Source organism: Mastigoproctus giganteus, chromosome 2 (genome assembly GCF_048544385.1).
Source record: "Mastigoproctus giganteus isolate SK-2022 chromosome 2, ASM4854438v1, whole genome shotgun sequence".
In the NCBI taxonomy this organism is placed as follows: Eukaryota; Metazoa; Arthropoda; class Arachnida; order Uropygi; family Thelyphonidae; genus Mastigoproctus; species Mastigoproctus giganteus.
This window is the reverse complement of record NC_143576.1, coordinates 98,268,737-98,289,799: the sequence shown is the minus strand read 5'-3', so window position 1 is coordinate 98,289,799 and position 21,063 is coordinate 98,268,737. Positions and strand designations below refer to the sequence as shown.

The 21,063-nt window shown below is 36.7% G+C and overlaps 1 protein-coding gene across 1 annotated transcript in view; it reads left to right on the top strand.

The window, feature by feature from the left end:
- The window catches only part of LOC150089451 (protein aurora borealis-like), a 119,396-nt gene that overhangs the window by 92,102 nt on the left and 6,231 nt on the right, over positions 1-21,063 (top strand). Inside the window, exons 7-8 of the mRNA XM_090389986.1 lie at positions 10,145-10,241; positions 12,962-13,082. Of these exons, the coding sequence (XP_090246112.1) occupies positions 10,145-10,241; positions 12,962-13,082 (218 nt within the window). The remainder of the gene's footprint in view (positions 1-10,144; positions 10,242-12,961; positions 13,083-21,063) is intronic.

Genomic DNA, 21,063 nt, shown 5'->3' with positions numbered 1-21,063 from the left:
AGTCAGGAGACCTCCTGGTTGAAGCAGCCACCACCAAACATTGAGTGGCTATTACAAAAACATTTGGTGGGCTGCCAGTATCTGTTACTCCCCACAGTACTTTAAATTCATCAAAAGGTGTCATCACAGAGTGGGACCTACTTTCAGTGTCTGAGGAGGAATTAGTCCAAGAACTTAGTAATCAGTGAGTAGCACATAATGATTAAAAAAAAGATGAAAATCTCGTACCAACTTGATCCATCATTTTAACCTTCAGCACTCCTGATTTGCCATCCACTCTAAAAGCTGGCTATTTAAACTGCTGAATTCGACTGTACATCCTGAATCCTCTTTGCTGTTTTAAGTACAAAAAACATGGCCATTCTCAGCAGGCATGCAGAGGTGATACCATCAGTCCTATATGTGTCTCTAAGGACCATACACAAGCAGATTGCTCAGCCTCAACCCCCGTGTGTCCTAACTGCAAAGGAAGTCATCCTGCATTTTCTAAATCATGTGATATGCGGAAAATTCAAAGATAGAAAATAGAACATAAAGCAACATATCCTGAAGCATGTAGACAAATTATGTTGACTGTACCCAGTCTATTCTATCCGTCTCGCACCCAAAGCTATCTTTCGACTGCAGCTCAAACAGATGTGTCAATACCACTGAACACCTCCTTGAGAAATTGGGTTGAAGAAACCTTATCAGCCTCCAGAAAAGATACTCCTAAAACTAAAACCAGTGAAGCCACAAACACTTATTAGTATCCCAACTGATACTCCAACAGTCTCACAGATACTGAAGGAATGAAAACCACTAAAGATTGTAAGAAAGCCAAACCACAAACCAACAGTATGGAAGTGGATGTACACCCAGACTATGAGGAACCCATCCTAGAATTGCATATACCAATGACACTATGGATACCAGTCACCCCACATTCCCAAAAAAAAAAAAAAAAAAAAAAGACCGAAAAAAAAAATGCCCTGCATTCAACAAACAGCCAGATGAATCACCCTCATGTAAACCTAAATAATGCATAACATCATACAGTGGAATTGCAGAGGACTAAGCAGTCATTATGATGTCTTAACGATTTAATAACTCAATTCAATCCCATAGCTGTATGCCTACAAGAAAAACCCAAATTGCTCCAAAATTCTCCAATGTACAGAAGAGATAGAAACTCAGTCTCCTGCACATGGAGGAGTAGCCATTCTGGTTAATTCTAATGTGCCTACCAAGCCGATGATCCAGTTAAGAACTAATCTAGAAGCTATGGCTGCTCGTATTCCAGTTGGTACATCAGTTACCCTTGTTACTGTTTATATTCCACCATCTATACCTCTTCCCCATTCAGAACTTAACAGCTACAATAGACAGAAGAGGCAAATTAATTGAAGAATTTATGAATAATGGTGATCTTAATTTACTAAACTCTGAATCTCCTACTTACATCCACCTACTTCTGCAGTTGACTTGTCAATTTGCTCTCCATCCATCTTTTCAATCCTGACATGGTCGACATTATACGATCTCTTTAACAGTGACCACTTTCCAATTATTTGCTCAATACAAACAGCGGTAACTCAAAATCCTGATCAACGATGGCTATTCTGCTCAAATGCATTTTGGTTAAATTGAATTTAGGTCCAACAGAAACATGTTGATGGTGTAACTACTTACATCATCAATCAGATTCTGACTGCGGCAAATGCTTTCATTTCAAAATCCAAGACATATCATGCTCACCAAAATCACTGGTAGAATGTGGAGTGTTCTATTGCCAAACAAGAGAAAAACCGTGCATGGAATAATTTCCGGAAGTGTCCTACTACCACTAACTTAATTGCTTATAAAAGGCTTAAAGGAAAAGCAAGACAAATTGGAAAGAATGCACAATGCGATTCGTTGATTGATTTTGCATCAACCATCACAAAAGACACTGACACACGGATTATCTGGAGAAGGATACAGCCGCTAAATGGCAAATATGTTTGGCTGCCATCTCTGATACTTCACTGGGAAGGGAAAGACATGCTACTCCTGAAGAAGTTTCCAATGCGTTGGTAGAATCTTTTGCCACCATCCCTGCTTCTGCTTCCTATGCATCCTCCTTCCAGATCATTAAAGATGGTGCAGAACGGTATAAAATTAACTTCTCAACACACTGCGCCTTTGCGTACAACCAACCCCCTTTACATTAATAGAACTGAAAGAATTATTAAATAGATCTCCCAACAGTGCTTCAGGGCCAGGTGGTATTCATTATATCATGCTAAAGTATTTACATGGAGGACTTGTGTACCCTGTTGATTTTCTACAATTAGATCTTCTCTGAAAATGCCTATCCTTCCTGGTGCCATTCGTTCATTATTGCCATACCAAAACCAGGCAAAGATCTTTCCCTGATTCAAAATCATAGGCCAATATCTCTTCTGAGGTGCGTAGGGAAAATTTTCGAAAGGATGGTTCATACAAGACTTAGGCCTGACGTAGCCAAGTTGTCGGGAGCGTGAGTGCATAGCACACGTTCCTTGAGTGGACCGGGATTCGAGCCCATGACTACTAAATACGATAAATATTTGTATTGACGATTTATTGTAAACTCCACTTCTACTGACTTGGTTGTCATGCCGGAGTATAAACAGAAAATTTTTATTTTTTATTTATTTATTATTTTTTTGTTTTGTTTAGAAATCGTAGAAATGATGGGCAAATGCAAGAGTTGCGCGTTTGATTATACAAAAACTTGAAATTATTCAAAAGTTTGAAAACAGTGCATCGATTAAATCTCTAAAGAACCATTATAATGTTGGTGACCAAACCATACTCATCATTGTAAAAAATAAAGGGAAACATCATATTGGACAGCGAGTAGTGCGTGGTAAGTTTTTTTCGTTTTTTATCTGTCGCCATATTTTACGTACGTTGCTGAGCATTTTTCAATACAGTAAGTCTGCAACTTACGTAGCTTCGGGCGTACGTTATGTTATTTATTTATTTTTAATAAGACTGAAGATTTCAGTGGAGACACATGTTTCACCATAATAACGTAAAAATCCACAAAATTCCAGCTATATTATCGCAAATGCAATAAGATCGAGTTTACTAGTTTATAATGAATTGCACTAACAGAAAAACCCAATAAACCGAAAGTACAAATTGTTTTTGTTTTATGGCAGTGATCTCCGGGAATGTGCTTTAGTAAAATTGTGAGCTTGTGTGGGGTAATAATAGTGAGTTTTTGCCTTAACCCTGTGAAGTTCTTTTCAGAAAATTTTGACTGTTATCATGGTGCCGACTAAGAGAAGTGGCAGCGGTACTAGTAAATCTATGAAGAAAAGGAAAGCGATCGAGTTGAATCAGAAAATTAAAATAATAAGGATGTATGAAAATGGCCAAACATTAACAAGTATCGCGAGGAATTCAGATTTGTCAGTGGCAGCGGTGAACACAATAAAGGAAAAAGACAGAATACGAGAAGTAGGAAGCAATCGGCACCAACAAAGTCAACTATAATAACCAAGTCTATGAAATACATATCAGTTTACAGTACAATAACATGCGTTTTTTTCTTCCTTTTTATGTGCCACTCTGGCTACTTCACCACTATCCCCAGATAAAGTTTTTATTTAAACTAATTAAAAATATATAATTGTTTTTCTTCATTCTTCTGAGGATATTATGTGGTTTTTGTAATTTTGGCATATTAGGGATATAGTAGCAATATTTTATTAGTCAATTGAGAGTTACATAAAACTCAACTTATATAATAAGTCCTGGAACGTTTCTCTTACCAAGAAATTAACTGGGAAATCAAGAGTCTACTGTATATGATATCAAAATTATTTTTTGCATCCACTTTCTTGGTCACTGCATCATAGTAACCTATCAGCTTGGTTAGACAAGACTGCCCCGTAAAATGTCCAGGTGGTGGCTGCATTACTTCTTTAACCAGTGACTCCATTATTTTCTCTGGAACAGATGTTAAGCTAACTGGTCTGTAATTACTGATGTCACCTTTTGATCCCCATTTATGAATTGGGGATACATTTGCACATTCCAGTCCATAGGGACCCAAGTCCAAGGATGCTTTCATAATTATGCTAACAGCCTGCTTATCTCCTTTGCTGCTTCTCTTAACCCGAGCCTGGTCCGCCCTGTTTTTGTCTAATTTTTAACCCTAACTCGAAAGTTGCTCCCCCCGAAGAAAACTAATAATTTTCATAATTTCTACTCAATTTTCCAAATTGAAACTCTCAATATACATAAACAGAAGTATATTCTTTGATTTCCTACCTTTAGCGCTCAGCAAAAACTATTAATTCACTCTAAAACAGCAAAAATGTACGATCACATTTCAATTTATTAAATTTTGATGTCGGCGAAACAAGATCCAAGCTTTGAAAATAAAACGCGTTACTTCATTAGTTCAAAAATTCGTGCGTCAGCTAGGCGCCTCTGGCTAAAACGAATCAACGCACGCAGAGAGATAATTGACTGGTCAAGCTTACGTCATTAGCATTACCAAGGTGATCCAAGGAGAAAATGAAACTGTAAACAACTTTCGTGGAAAACAAACAGTTGAGCATCATTACTTGCGAACACTAATTTGCATGGCTCACTCAGAACAGTAGCTTTATTGCTTTTCGTAATTGTTATACGAAAGAATTGCAACGAATTGGTTTTGAAAAACTAAAATATTGCATTTCCTTTCTTCAATATGTATTATCTACAAAAAAAAAAAAAAAAAAATCAAGGAAATTCATCTACTGGAAGCGGAAAGAAAAAAACTGTCGTAAAACTGATCACTACAATGTGCATTTCATAAAAAAAAAAAAGTTCGCTTTATTGTAATTGTTTCTAGAGGACTAAATCGGAACAGCAGTTTCATGGATGTATATTTGATCTTCTTACGAAATTTCAAGAAAATATTTCTATTCATAGCTGCGTTATAAACTTCGAAAACTGATATTGAAGGAACTTCACATGCATCTCACTGGTGTACAAACGAAAAAAAAAATGCGCAGCTAGTAACAGATTGTGAGAACAATCCATTACTCGTAGTGAGGGGTTGGGAAATTGTAAGTAATTGTTATTGAATACTTCAATATTTCCTTGATATGCATTTGATATCATCAAAAAATTTCCAGAGAAAAATTGAATTTTCATTATCACACAACGCCCGAAAAATTCACCATAAAATGTCATGTGTTTCAATGTTTGAATTCCATTCTGAGCTGCAAATGTAATTTCACTTCTCTTGCGCTGACAGAGTAGCCGTTCACCGAATGAAGAAAAACAGGGTTCATTTTCATGAAATTTCCAATTCCCTTTTTTCACTTGAGGGGAAAAAACTCCTTAGGGGAGGGAGTCCACCCTTTCTAGTCCGACCCTGGAGAGAGAGAGAAATAAAAAATACCCTTTTGGTGGGCAGAAGGCCAAGAGCGCTAACTTTCATTTATTTTATTTATTATTATTTCTTTATTTTATTTTATTATATTATTTTTTTTTTTTTCTTGTGTTATTCTAGCAATCCATCCTGGATTGGGGCTTCCCTGGGCCGGGATAGTGCTTCTCCTCTTTTCTCCTTCCCTCTCTTCATCTTATACAAGTTTTTCTTTCCTCCCTGGGAAACTTTTTTTTTTGGCTGATGCTGCATATGCTCATACACTTGCTTTCTTGCATCACATGCCACTACTACTACTACTAGTAGTTCCCCAGGGAGGAGGGCGTGCAGTTAGTAGGGGAGATCTTGCCCTCCTGCTAGGGACGAGTACCTGGAGGCAGTCATCCAGGTGATCGCTGCTTCCAGGTAGCCAGAATGCCCAAATACAACATCACAATACGGAACACACACATAAGCTCACAAACAGTAAAAAACAGTATAATAAAAAAAAAACAGCATTGCAGCTCTAAGTCAACTTCATCCTAGGATGCCGAAACTGCAATTGTTTTAGAGAACAATATTTCGCATTTTTACTTTCTAACATTATTTTGCATTATAGCTCTGTTACAATATTTTGCTTCATTTCTTTATATTATTGCTGTAGCAAACGATATCGGTGTGCACGACGTTTTATCACAGATGCTGGAGTTCTAATTAGTCAGTTCATCCTAGGATGCGGAACTACTAATTAGTCCGATTTTGTTCTGGTGCTCATTTGATAAAAAATCCAGAATAATTCCTCTGGAAATATTAGCTAGTGAACTGCATTATAAATTTCAAACATCGCTGTATTGCTTATCCTTTGAGTGACCGCATGTTTTCGCCTTGTACAATTGTTTTATTTGGACACTTTCTTCCAGTCAGTAAAATCATTATTATACATATAAAGTAATTCATTATGTTGGGGGAAACCGTTTTTGCTCCTAATTGATGTAGCACTTTTGAATTTCGCAAAGTGGATTATTTGAACACAACATACATTAGAAGGTCGGTAAAAGAGTTGATAATTGATGGGCAGCATTCCGACAAACAAATTTTCTGTTTATATTACGTGATGACCACATGGTCAGAGATCCCGAAATAGAGAGAGAGAGAGAATACAAGAAACCGCACTGCATTTAGGTCACCGACTCATCTGCCAAAAACCACAGTAAAACAATAAAAGTGATGGGGAGTAAGTCTATTTGTCAGCGGAGTTTATCTGTTTTTTGCAGTTCAGAACAGCATTATGATCGTGGATAGTGAATTTATTCGGCTTCTGAGCTAAAACAGAATTTCTCCCTTTGCGATGACATCAAAGCGTAACAAGCAAATATCTTCTAACGATACTTTTTGAGCAGCCGTTAGTTGTAATCTGTTAGCTTTGTATTGTTACAAATATTGCAGTTCACAAATATGAACAATACACATTTCAAGAAAGAAAGAAATTCATAACGGATGATTTTGTTTTTCTTTCTTTTGATGCACCAGTTTCGAAGTTTGGAAGTTTATAACGCAGCTATAAATAGAAATATTTTCTCGAAATTTGGTTAGAAGATCAAACCTAGGAAACTGCTGTTCTGATATTGTTTACTAAAAACAATTACAATAAAGCAAACTTTTTTTTTTTTTTATCAAATGTGCATTGCAGTGTTATCTGTGATATATCAGTATAATGCAGTGAAATATCAGTTTTACACCAGTTTTTCCCGTTTCCAACAGATGAATTTCCTTGATCTTCTGTTCGTAGGAGCAATACACGTTGAAGATAGGATATACGATCTGTTCACCTTCCATAAACTGTTATTGGTACTGTATGGCTTTATTGCTTCTTATGTCAAAAACAGTAGCTCCTGTTCGTCTTTTGTTTATTTACACTTCTCCCTTACTGGTGACGTGATATATACCTCCCACGCTTCGCTCGTATTCACGCGGAGTTGTTTATCAGAACTGCTCCTCTCCGTAAAAAGAAATTCGTGCGCTTTACACCAAGAAACGAATCAAGTGTCGGGTTTCATAAGCTCTAGGCTGGTTAGGGCGGGGGTAAAAAAATTAATTGAAAAAGGCCTAAAAAATTGCATACTTGATGTCACATTTTTGTCATTTGCGTGAAATTCAATAGAAGGTTTTGAAAATTCAAGAAAACAGTTCTGGCTCCAACTATAGCGAGTTTCAGCTCTGTAATTAGAGTAAAATTATAGAATTAACTTGCTGAACCCAGTTGGGGCTGGTACGTACCCCAGCGGACGGGGATACGGTTAATAAAGTTGCATAGATCCCATCCACCCCAGGTGCCTTTATATGTTCAGCTTTAGCAATTCCTCTTCCACTTTCCCTTTAGTTATCAGTCATTTAGCTCCCCATTGGAGTTTGATAAACTTCTGGCATCCCTTCCCTTAAAAAATTCCTAGTGTGTGAATGTACAAAAATACCTATTCAATTTATCAGCAACCTGAGCAGTTAACCCACTGACATCAAATGGCCCAATGTGATTCAGTCCTTTCCTTCTCTTGTTAATATGAGAGTTACAGAAGTCTTTGCTGCTTTTCTTTGTCAGAGACTTCTCATAATCTGCCCTAGTTTGCCTAACCTCCTTTGTGACTTGATTACAGACTAATTTATATATACCATAAGCTTCTGAATCACTTGATATTTTATATTCATCTGATGCGCTTTTGTTCTCTGACATCCATTTAGCCTTGAACGGTATTTTTTTTTGTTGGTATGGAAAGCCTAGTAGCTCCTATGATTGCTTCCCATTTAGAATTTGATGTTGTGTTGCAACATCATCGGTTGGTCCCACTGCATAGAATTTATAAGCTGTCTGAGACCACTGTAGTCACTGTTGCAAAAGCCTTTCCCTTTACCCTTGACATCTCTACCTTCCACTGGGTCTTTTACCTGCAGATTCTTAATGAATGTAGAGCCACTACTGATAACCAGATCAAGAGCATTACTTCTTGTTACCTCTAACATGCTGCTGTAGAAAACAGCCATCCAAGAAATCTACAAAAGTCGTGTGTGTGTGTGTGTGTGTGTGTGTGTGTGTGTGTGTGTGTGTGTGTGTGTGTGTGTGTGTGTGTGTGTGTGTGTGTGTGTGTGTGTGTGACAAACCCCCCAAATTCGAGTCATCATCTGGAAAGTTACAATATTTTATATCACATGATGAAATTGCTACTACTGCTGCTTTTGTTCAAGCAAATTAACAGGTGTAAGCAAATACTCACTGTGGGAATCTCAGAATTATGCAAGGAAACTACACCCATGCACAAACCCAAAAGAAAGTTTCAGAGAAACAACAGTGACAACTTTGTAAGGAGGCATCTGCCTTCTGAAGAAGTTGTCGATCTGGTGGCTTACTTGGACATTTATGCAGGACTGGTTTATTGACAGTAATGAAAATTGGGACTGGTGCTGGCTGGATAAGAACACCTGTGTGAAGAACTGAAGTGCCAGAGTAGGCTGTAGAAAATATGTTCTCCTTCCAAACCAGTTCTGGTTGCTACTTTCTAGGTGGTTTAAGGTTGTTATTCCGGCCAATGTTTGGCCTACTGCATATTAGGTTTTTGTACTAAAATTTTGCATTTTGCAGCTGCTTTAGTCATAGTGTGTATATAGGGTGATTTCAAAATGGAGTGACCAAATAAAACAGAACAATCATGTTGATTGCCGACAACTGCCTTGTCCATTTCACTTGGTAATTTCGAAACTTACAAGTGTGAAGCTTTCATCCCTCTGAATACCTTGTCTAAGTTGCAGCCGATGGACCAAAGTGTTATTAAGAATTTGAAAACGCACTACCGAAGGTGCATCTGAAAAAAATTAAACTGAAAATAGAAACCAACCAACCAACCTATAGATTCTGTTATAGATGTGCGGATGTGCATATCAGAGTTGGCGAAAGCGTGGAGTCAAAATGTGACGGAAACATTAAGAATTGTTTTGCAAAAGCAGGTTTTGCTAAAACGCCAATTAACAGCGATGAACTTCTACAAGATATTGAGCAATCTTGAGCAGAGTTCCAAGCAAAGTTTGATCAGTGGAGAAATTGTCAAATTTTTAGAAGTTGATAACGATGTCATAGAAGCAGAATATCTGATTGACTCCAGCATTTTGGCGCATATTTAAAGAACTAATGACAATATTGACAATGGGTTGTATGAAAATGAGGGCAATATTAAACCTTCCAAAACATGAAACATTCACAGCATTTGAAACTTTGCATCGAGGCCTTCAGTGGGAAGAAAATATAACAGAAACTATATTTCAGTGTTTAAACAAATGCAAACATTTTTATGAACAGTGTATGGTAGAATCCAGTGTACAACAAAAAATAACCAAATATTTTACGACATAATTCTTCAAGGTGTACTAATATACTGTGTGCATCATGTAAGTAGTCATTTTTTAATATGCATGTATTAATAAATTGCTTATTTTAAAACAATTGAGCAAGAAACTAATTGAGCAAATAAATTTTCTAACATTTTAGTTAGAAAATTTATTCATTGCCACTTATTTCCCATCTTTTACTATATTTCTGAATTTACAGTATTTTTCACTGTTGAAAGAGTCATATTTCTTTATAACAAAATTTCTGTTTAATGAATTTTTTCAAGGGAATGATCAATTTTGTTATATAGAGGTCTGACTGTATTTCAGTGTGGTCTGATAAATTTTAAAAACAAATTTTCTAGTTGTGATTTCAAATAAAATCTTTAATTGCAGAAATGATGCTCCAGAATCCAGTTTACAACTTCTACAAGCTGAAAATTTTATTACACCTGATAAAAAACACTTTGCTTGGGTTGAAAATGGACTATCAGTAAGTATTCTGTTTATATGTTTCTTTATGACTACAATGCAAAAAAACAGATATATTGTCATAATATATTATTTGAAATCTAGCAAACTGGTAGGCCATAATATAATTTAAAACCTCAAGATATACCAAATACAGTACTTGTTGGTCCACTTTTCTTTTCTTCAAACACAAACAAATATAATGGTGATTTAAGTGCAGTGTTCACTTTAGAAACTATTGGTGTCAGCATTTTATATATATAAAAAACACCAAAAATATATCATTAGCATCCAGTGACACCTAATAGGCGGCACCTCCGTAGCCAGGTGGAAAGGAGCGGTAGTGCGTAGCACACGCTTCTTGATTAGACCAGGGTTCGAACCCGTCACCACCAAATACGGAGGATGCGGAAAGGTCAGGGAAGGACCACCGCATATCCCGGAGCAATATGGCCTTAGTTGCTAATGCTCCTAAAAACCAAATAACAAACAAACCTAATAGGCTTCAAGTGATATTAGTTGCTACAGTGTCTTTTCATAGTGATTACCTGGTACACTTTACTGTAAATATGTTTTGCAAGTCCATTAACTCTTGAGTATTAGAATTAAATACATCAATTCAAATACCATAACCTAGAAAGGAAAATTACCTTTTTTTTTTATTTTTAGTTTATACTAACCCTTTCTTCTTCAATTGGGTCACTAGGTGGTACTGCTCATGCCTCCATGTGGCAGGACTGGTAACTTGGGAGGGAAAGATAATCTCCCAGGGTCAAAAAGAGCATACCATGAGTAAACCAAACTCTAATTTGTCTGAGCTGCCAGACATCCAAACAGAAAGATAGCACCACTGCAGGAACTGCCAAATGCCAGAAAACCAATACTTATTCCAGTCCAACTTTCTTAATCATCCACTCAATTGGTGAAAATGCAATCTGCGAACTCTCACCATTTAGAGTACAAAAGGAATTAATTAGAAAGTTCAGCCGGACTTCTGACCTGTCTTATAGACTTAGGTCAGAGACCTCTAAAGCCCTGTACATTGCAGCACAAACTCAAGTAGTCAGTATGCCACTCTCCATACCACTTGAAAACCTCCACTCCCAGGACCAAAAATGCAAAGAAAAACAAACCATAACCCCCCCCCCATCACCAACAGGAAATGGTTACTAACATGGACACAAGAAAGCCTTTCTTTCCAAAAAAAATATAAAAACAAAGAACCTCAGCAACATGAAAACATTCTGAAAGCCTAACAAGAAATTAATAATGAACACAACAATTCCACTGAATTGTTGTAGTTTCCATACCACTATTAATGATCTGTACTATCTTATCTCTAAATACACACCAATATGTCTCTGCCTTCAAGAGACTTATTTAAAACCTCAAGATATACCAAAACTGTCTCGGTATAATATCTTTAGAAAAGACAGAACTCATCAAAATACTGCACGTGGTGGTGTAGCTGTTTTAGTAAACCGACATGTTCCTACCAAGCATGTCTTATTGAACTCTCCTCTGGAGGCAGTAGCTGCTGACATCCATATTTACAATCTACTCCTTGCACATTCCACCAAGTTATACCAATGACTTGGTGGAATGTGCAAAATGACTTAAATTGACTTAAATAGTCTCGTAGCTCAACTTCCCACACCTTTCCTCATTCTGGGAGATTTCAATGGTCATCACACACTACAGGGTTACAACTACAAAAAGAGGAAAGATGATAACAACCTTCTTTTAAATGATGGGTCACCTATATACATTCACCTTTCTTATGGAACTAATACTGCAATATACTTGTCCATCTGTTCAGCAGTCCTGTATCCTGCTCTAAAGTGGAAAATAAACAATGATCCAATGCATAGTGATCATTTTCCCATAATAATTGAATTACTAAACATGCCCTCTTATCATCCTACAAAAATTCCACAGTGGCTCGCTGATAAAGCAGATTGGAAGACCTATAAAAAAACTAGATAAATTTGATCCAGAAATAATTTAAGAATCCCTAACTGAGGAAGTGTTTGAGTATATCACAAAAACAATATTACATGCAGCAGAAAAAACCATAACAAAATCCCCTTCAGAATTTCTGATACACCCCAAAAGTCTGGTGGAGTGACAAGTGGTGTGCAGCTAAAAATAAGAGCAAAGTAAAACCTGGAATATCTTTTGCCACAGTCCAACTACAGCTAATTTCATCCAGTATAAACGTATCCAGTATAAAGAGAATGCATCGTGTTCCTTGGCCGTATTCTTGGGATCTGGTTACTATGAACATATTAAAAATAAGAAATTGCACAATTATAGATGTTTTGCTTCAAGGGAGGCGTGGGCTCAGAAAGTTTGAGAGCTGCTGGTCCACTATAACAGTAGGGCCACTGTTAAGAACAAAACTTTTTGACATTTTTGAGGAGGGGAAAGTCTGCAACAGTATCTTCTTGAATCAGTTCATGTCTAAGAAGCAGTCCAAATGGTAAACCAAGTGTGTGGCAGTATTTTAATAAAGAAATATATATTTGGGCAGTGAATTTTAATTTAACGAAACAGATTTTTTTTTTATGTCAAAAGTTAGTAACCATGTTATTTTGGCATCTAGTAATGGCCTGCTTTTTCAGAAATTGCATGTTGTGACATTAAGAAGTTATATGATATCTAGAAGAAATTAGCACTTTCTATATTGTATTAATATTTTTTTTTAGAGTTCAATATAACATTAAATTTGCTTGATTATAGGATCAAATATTATCATACCAAGTTACACCAAGAAAGTGCAGCATTGGTTCTAGAGGTCACAATTTAACCTCCCCTTCCATCTCTCCAATTTCTGAATGTGTTCAGATAACACCAGTACCAGGTAAGTAATTTTTAAAAATTATAACCATACATACCTTTTAGAATCTTTCTGTAATATATGTCAACAATAGTAAATTATATTTAATATCACTAATTTAAAAGTGCCTTGGGAATAAAGATTACTGGCTGTTCCTTTGTGATTTATAGTGTCTTGCTTGATATGTAAAATTTTAATTTCTAATACCTTTTTATTAATAATATGACTGACTCGCGCTTTCGCTATTCTTTTCTAATATGACTGATCAATCCTTTTGACAAGTCACCCATTGTAAAAAGGGCCAATCGAAGTTCTTGAACTGGGAAATCTGGTTGATCTCTGTTGGCTGTATTGAATTAAGGAAAGTGTTTATTTTTTTAACATAGCTCGTGGCATCATTACATAACATCTCGTATTGTGAATTTCTTCACAATGAGTTGCATATCTCATTATACCTCAAATAAGTAATGCTTCTCCAGTAGAAAAGACTGTTACGTATTATCACTGGGCACCATCACCCAGATGGCTGTTTCAGGGCTATTTGGACCCTCATTGGTGAGTAGGTTACTTGGAATAAAGATGGTATTGCAGCTATCTGGTGGGGGTGTCCATTGAAAATAAATAACAATACTCTTCTCTCCTGGAGAAATGTTACTTATTCAAGGTATAACGAGATAGGCAACTTCGTGTGAAGGAATTTCAAAGTTAGAATTCACAATATGAGATGTTAATGCACTGACTGCAGTCTGAAGAACTTTACAGTCATAAATTCTACACATATCTTATGTTTATATATAAATTCTTGTGGCTGGAATTACACTTTTAGTGCTATTCCTTCGCTTAATACAAGTTTTCAAAACAATGTTTATTTGGCATTTTAATTTCTTTGAAAATCTATTAACGGTGGCAATAAAAGCATTTAAAAACTGAGTGCAGTAATTTCCTAAAGTGACCTTTAGACAACTGTATATTGTCACATTTGATTAAAAAATAACTCTGTACATGGATGCACTATATGGCTAGTAATAAAATACAAATTTACCTAGGTCATCAATGCAAGACTTAAGAGAAAACCCTACTCCCTCAATTGAAGAGACTTTTATATATTCCTCCAGTTATAGAACCCAGACCTCTCCAAATGTAGTGAATCAAAGGTGACCATGTGCAAGACAAATTAACTAAAATTTTCACTTTATGTTCTCCTAGAATGCAATTAGGTCTGTTGTTTTATTCCATCTCTTAAGCATAAAAAAAAAAAAAAAAAATTACACATGTCATTACACTGCTGCATTTTAAGCTTTTACAATTCATAACTGTTTGCTTGTAACAGTTACGTGAGCTGACTCGGTCATCACTGTGATTTTGTTCCTAACCTGGAATCTCGTCTACCTTAAAGTACCTTTGTCCCATATTGCACAAATTACTCAGAAATGCTGCTTTCAGTTTTCTAGTTGTACAGCCACAGATGCTAATTCTTTTGCTGTTACTAAGAATACAGTTAATGATAGTAGTCATCTGAGTAACTTTAAACCTTAGTTTTTCAATAAGTGTGCTTAAGGCTCTTCAAGATAAAAACATTGGCAAATGGCTTATATCCAAATCTCTATGTACATTCATGGTTTCACTACATTTGGAGAGGTATACCAGATAAAAAAAAAAAAAAAAAATTCCGAGTTACCCTGAGAGAGAAGAATGATAATATCCAGCTCAGGACCCTGGGTGTGCCAAGCCCATATTCACCAGATATGAGCCCAGGGGTTCACTTCTGACAGGACTTGAAAAGAATCCAAGAGGCTTTAGCATCTGCTCCTCTTTCTTCATGGAAATTTGCTAATATTTAGTCAATTACTATCAAGAAATCCATCATTTGCCAACCCTTTCTGAATGGTGGTAGGTTGGGTTTACCATAAAGGTCTAAACAAGCCTCTTTTTTTTTTTTTTTTTTCCCCTTAGGCTTCTGACTGCTCACATAATGTTAGTGTTCATCACCTAGGTTTGGTTCTTCTTATTATGCGTACCCAACTCACCTGATAGCATTAGCAAATATTCTTGCACTTCTATTTAAGTGCAGTCCCGATGCTTCCAAATTTAATCCCATCTCTCTCCTTTTCCTCTATGTGTAAAAAGAACAGTTCTACAACTTCATTGCCATACCCTTTTTGTACAATAGAATCACCAACAATGTCAAATGGGTCAGTCATTTTAATTTCTTCAATGGCATCAAACATTACTTAATCTCCTTTTGCTGTATCACATTGTGCACTTTATAAAACCTTAATTTACAGTTAGACTAATTGATACTCTGAACAATGTGGAAAAACAAGAAACTTTTTTTCTCGGTCACCACAAATAGTTAGCATTAGGTAGAGGCACATGATGCAAGAAAGCAAGCTTATATAGTGTCAGCCAAAAAAAAAAAAACTTCCCGTTTCACCCATCCATTCACACCAAAAGTTTGTCTAGTTCAGCCTTGAATTTATTTAAGCTGTCAACTTCCACAACTGCAGATGGAAGTTTGTTACAGCAATCAACCAACCACCTGCTGGCTAATGGCAAATTTCTGCACATCTGTTCTGCAAATGTGTCTTTCCTCAATTTGAATTTATGCCCGCTCAGTTGCAGAATCTGAGAAAGAGGAAGAATCCCATCAGCCTTGAGCTTGTTCAAACCATTCAAGGCCTTATATACCTCAATCAGATCATCTTGCAGGTGCCTAGTCTCCAGATGCTGCAATTTACAGAACTTGGTAACAGCAACCCTTTATTCCTTTCACCAATCTCACCCCTCTCTGTACTCGTTCCAGCAGCTCTACATCTTTCCTAAAATGAGGCCTCCGGACCTGTATGCAGTAAACAAGGTGTGGCCTGACCATCGTCTTATACAAGGGGATAATCACCTCCTTATCCCTGCTAGCAAAATTCCTGTATATCATTGAAAAACCCCCATGCACAATTACATTACCCCCAAGTCTCTTTCATTCTTCACTACCCTGAGTGTAGTATCACACAGTTGGTATGTTATTCTGGGGTTACTGCTATCCATACGCAGCACTTTGAAACATGCAAACTTCAGTTGCCACCTGTCAGCCCATCTTCTAAACTTTTCCAGTTCCTGTTGCAGTAGCTTATTGTCATTAACAACCCTACCTACTTCATATCATCTGAAAACTTGGACATTAAGTCTAATATACCTTCATCAGTATCATTGATAAATACAGAAAACAACAATGGGCCCAACACGAACCCCTTGGGGGGCATCACTAATAACATTAGTCCACGAAGAGCAGTGTCTATTGGTTGCCACTCTGTCTTCTCCTGCTCAATCATCTTGTTATCCATAGCAGCAACTTGCACAGTAGTCTTAAATATGCAACAGTATCAAAAGCTTTCCTAAAATCTGGGTGGTTATAAAATAAGTTTCCATATTCAGGAGACCCTAGTGTCAAAACGGTTAGAGTTAGCACTGTGAAAATTGGTGGGTATATCATTTAGGGTATGGGGAAGTGATTCGTAAAAAAAAAAAAAAAAAAAAAAAAAATTAGTTCAAATTTCCTCCACCGGGGGGAAATCATCACTGCACATATGTAAAAGTTGTCATTTACTTCAAGACATGCTGCTTGCACAAATGGCATCCTGTTAGATAAAAGTGGAAAGGCCAACGTAAACATTATGGCTCTTACAAAAAAGGAATGTGCTCTTTCAGTAAAACTTTTCACCAGAATAATATTTATGCTAATGCAGCAGTAGGTAAATATCGGAAACTTAAAGGTTTGCATAAAGGGGCTTCAAAAACTAATAAAGAAATTTGAAGTGACCGGGGAGTTAGGTGTAATTCCAGGCAGGGGAAAACCATGTATCAGAATGGAGGTACTGGATGAAGTGGCGGTTGCAATGGTCAGAATGCGAAACACTACCAGTCAGTAGTGCCAGAGGTGTGTCAATAGACTTGAACCTTCCTTGGTCTACTGTACGTAAAGTGCTTTGAATAATTTTAAGCTGGTTCCCCATACAAGATTCACTTATTGCAAGAACTAAAGTCTTGTGATCAGCAACAACGAACAGACTTTGCTCTAATATTTCTGGCTCGAATGATGTGGTCTGATGAGGCACATTTCACTCTTCGTGGGGCTGTAAATGCACAAAACTGCCGAATATGGGGAACTTCTCATCCATCTGCTGTGCATGGAAGACCACTGCAAAGTTCATACATTACACTATGGTGTGGATTCACAGCAGTTTATAATCGGACCATTTTTCTTTGAAGAGTCTACACCTCACCCATGGCCCTGTAAGGTGCACAATACTGCGCTCTTCTAAGAGATCACATTATTCCCACTCTGCAAGAAAGATTGGAGACTGTAGTGTTCATGCAAGTTGGTGCTCCTCCCCATGTTGGTCGACAAATGAAAGAACTGCTCCATTCAGAATTCAGAAATATCGCATAATTTCTAAAGACTTTCCGCAGTTCTGGCCAGCCTGATCACAGATCTCAATCTGTGTGATTTCTGGCTATGGGGAAAGTGAGAAAGACAGTTTACTGTGGCGGCATACAGATGCTTGTCGATTTGAAAGCAAGCATTACAAGCCAACATCCCCACTGAGATACTATACGAAACTGTGCCACAGACGGTCCTCCTTTTTCAGAATGTCATCTCAAGTGAAGGAAAGCATATATCCCAACATCCCCACTGAGATGCTATGTAAAACTTTGCCGCATGCAGTCCTCTGTTTTCAGAATGTCATCTCAAGTGAAGGAAAGCACATAGAACAATGTGTGTAGACTTCTAAGTTTTGATATTAAAATCTAATCCTAAGTTAAGTATTCCATCTCATGTTAACAGTGCCAATTTTTCCTCTGGTGCAGAAATTTGAACTAATTTTATTCTTCTACAAATCGCTTCTCCATACCCTAAATGACATACCCACCGATATCTCTAACAGTTTCGACCCTAGGATCTCCTGAATAGGGAAACTTATTTTATAACCACCTGGTATGTGATATCAAAATTATTTTTTGCATCCAGTTCCTTTGTGACCACATCATAGTATTCAGTTAGATTGGTCAGACACTTTCCCTTAACAAATCCATGCTGTGTCTGAATTATTACTGCAGTGTTTCTTTAACCAGTGATGCCATTATTTTCCTTGGAACACAAGTTAAACTAACAGTTCTGTAATTAGTCATCTCACCTTTCAATCCCCCTTTGTGAATTGGGGATACATTTTCACCTATCTTGTCCAAGGATGCCTCATAATCATGGCTAAGGGCCAGCTTACTTCCTTCCTTTGCTGTCTGCTTTAATATAACTGGATGAATTCCAGGTGCCTTTCTTATGCCCTCTTCTCAGTTATTATAAAATCATTTCGCTCACTGGCTGCAATAGTGACATAACTCAAAAATCGTAGTTCTGAGATAATCAATGAGGAAAATTTGGCTTTTAAAATTAATTTGTTTAGAATTGAAGAAATCATGTGACTGTTGAAATATATTGTGATTCATCTCATTATACCCAGTGGTACTCAAAATTAGGCTGGCTTGATCAACATTCCCTTGCGGGTAACCAGAATATGCGAAAATTTAATCCCCCCCTTTTCAGTTGTGCCACTATTGCACCGACAAACACTCAAAATTTGTGACTGGAGTCTCTTAGAGATGGAGAACAAAAAGAAAACCATTAAACAAGAGCTTTATTTATATTCATAAACTCAGGAACACATATGAACTACATTTTAATCTTTGAGAACATAATTGTGGTAAAGCATAAATAAAAATGAGAAGTTAGTACTTAATACGAGATAATATTGGTGTACAAACAAGGAAAATGGAAGAATTTAAGTCATTCTTAGAAAAATTTATTCCTTCCGTAAATTAACTTTTAGACTGTTATAAAAGCCGGAATGACATTTGGGAATTGTGTTATTGTTTAACAAACAGTTGAGCTCACTGTTTCTTTTTTGAAATTGGAATGGAACCCTTGTAGCCTTTTTAATTTGAAGTCTCCAAAGGTTTTCTTGTTTTACTAGCTTTAACATTAACTGATTTATATTCATCCTGTTTGTATGATGTTTTATAAAATAAAGAGTCCAAATGCTGCTTTTCTGCTTTAAAGCTAGCAATGTCGTTAAATTTCACTTCATCAGTATTTTCATTAAATTTCATAGAAGTGTGTCAGGTGAAATCTTTCAGGTTGTAAAAATTGCAGTGACTCATCTCTGTCACCTTGAAAGGGTTTCCTGTCTTTCTGGCAGTTCTAGTTAATGTAACATATTGTGATGGGGAAAAATACAGGACCAGACTAGTGATTTTCTAATATTTTTCTGTAATAATGAGTTGCACAGTCACCCTCGTTTTGCATATGACCTACAAGAAATTTGCATTGCATTACACTCCTATACTGGCACAACTCAAAAAAGAATCACTATTGCACACAGACCGTGCTCCATTTAGCCCCAAGGTTGAGGCACACTGAAGAAGTACCACTGTTGATGCTTCTCGATGCAGTAAAAACTCAGATGGCATAACGACACTTGTGTCACGTAGCGAGATAATATTGATCTCACTTTCTACTGTTATTACATAAATGTAGAGTCCACTATCCCAATCTCATCAGTTGTATTAACTCAAAAATTAAGAATTTTGAGTTGTGCCACTATTGCAGCCAGTGAGCAAGTTAACTTCCTGTTAGAGTTTGATAAACTTCTGGCCTCTACTTCCCTACAGAATTCCTCGTATGAATGTAGATGCAAAATACTCATTCAGTTTTTAAGCTACCTGAGCAGAATCATCAACAACAGGTTCATCCTCTTCCTGCTAGAGTTTATTTATGTAAAGAAGTCTTTACATCTTTTGCCAAAGATTTCTCATAATCCACCTTTGCTTGCCTAACCTCCTTTTTCATGAGTCTCATTAGTTCATCCGATTTAGGCCTAAACCTTGAACAGTACAGCAATACCCCGCATAGCACTGATAATCGGTACCGAAACTGTTCCGTTGGTTATGTGAAACCGCGCTGATTGAGGTATAATTATAATGGGTTTTAAATGAATACATACCAGATAAACAGTCTAAATAAACAAATTATAATAAATCTATAAACAATTTGCACTTGATAGCCAATTAAAAGGATTTGAAATAAAAATATTGCAAAAATTTTATTAATGAAAAGGTAACATCATGAGAGATGAGAAAAAAGCTTTATTGTTATTTGGGTATTTCAAAAATGAAGTTTGGTGAAGTCATTTCTTCTTTTTCTTGGCATACAAGTCTTTGTAGCATTGAATCCCATCTTATAAAATTTGCCATATCTCGATGCATCAAACATTTGTATCTCCATTCATAATTGCCTCGCAGGCTGTCAAGCCCCGAAAAACTTTCAATTCTTTTGGTGCCACTTCATATGCAATTTTCTTATCAATTTCAAGGAGAGTTGTTTCATCTAAGTTATTTGCATGTGGGTCAGTGTAGTCATGTACGTTGGTAGTGTTCAAAGTTTCGAATCCCAAGTCTTTTCCAATCTTCACAATGTCTTTGGCAATTATCTGAACTTGCGATTCAAAAACAATGAAATCATTGCCAAATGGGGCAAAACATATGCTGCCAAACATAACACATGTTGTAGGCAATGATTTCTAACCAAGATGCATATATATTTTTGATCGTATTTAAAGGGGTGAAATGGAAAGTTTGAAAAGCTATCACATCGTCTCGTCAGGATGGAATTAAGAATACTGAACACTGTTGCCACTGACTGCCTGAGGGAAGGGGGTCTACTGGCATATGTGCAGCATATATGAGACAATAGAGTTGGCATTGCACCATATATGTACCCGTACCTAGGCTACGACAACGCAGCATATATGCAGAGTACATGTCTAGGCTATTGATTGAGTTTTAATATGTACAGTAAGTTTTCAACTTAAATTTAATTGAAAACCGAGGTATTTCTTAGTTGGTATGAAAAGACTCGTAGCTTCTAAGATTAATTCCTTGAATGCTTCCCATTTAG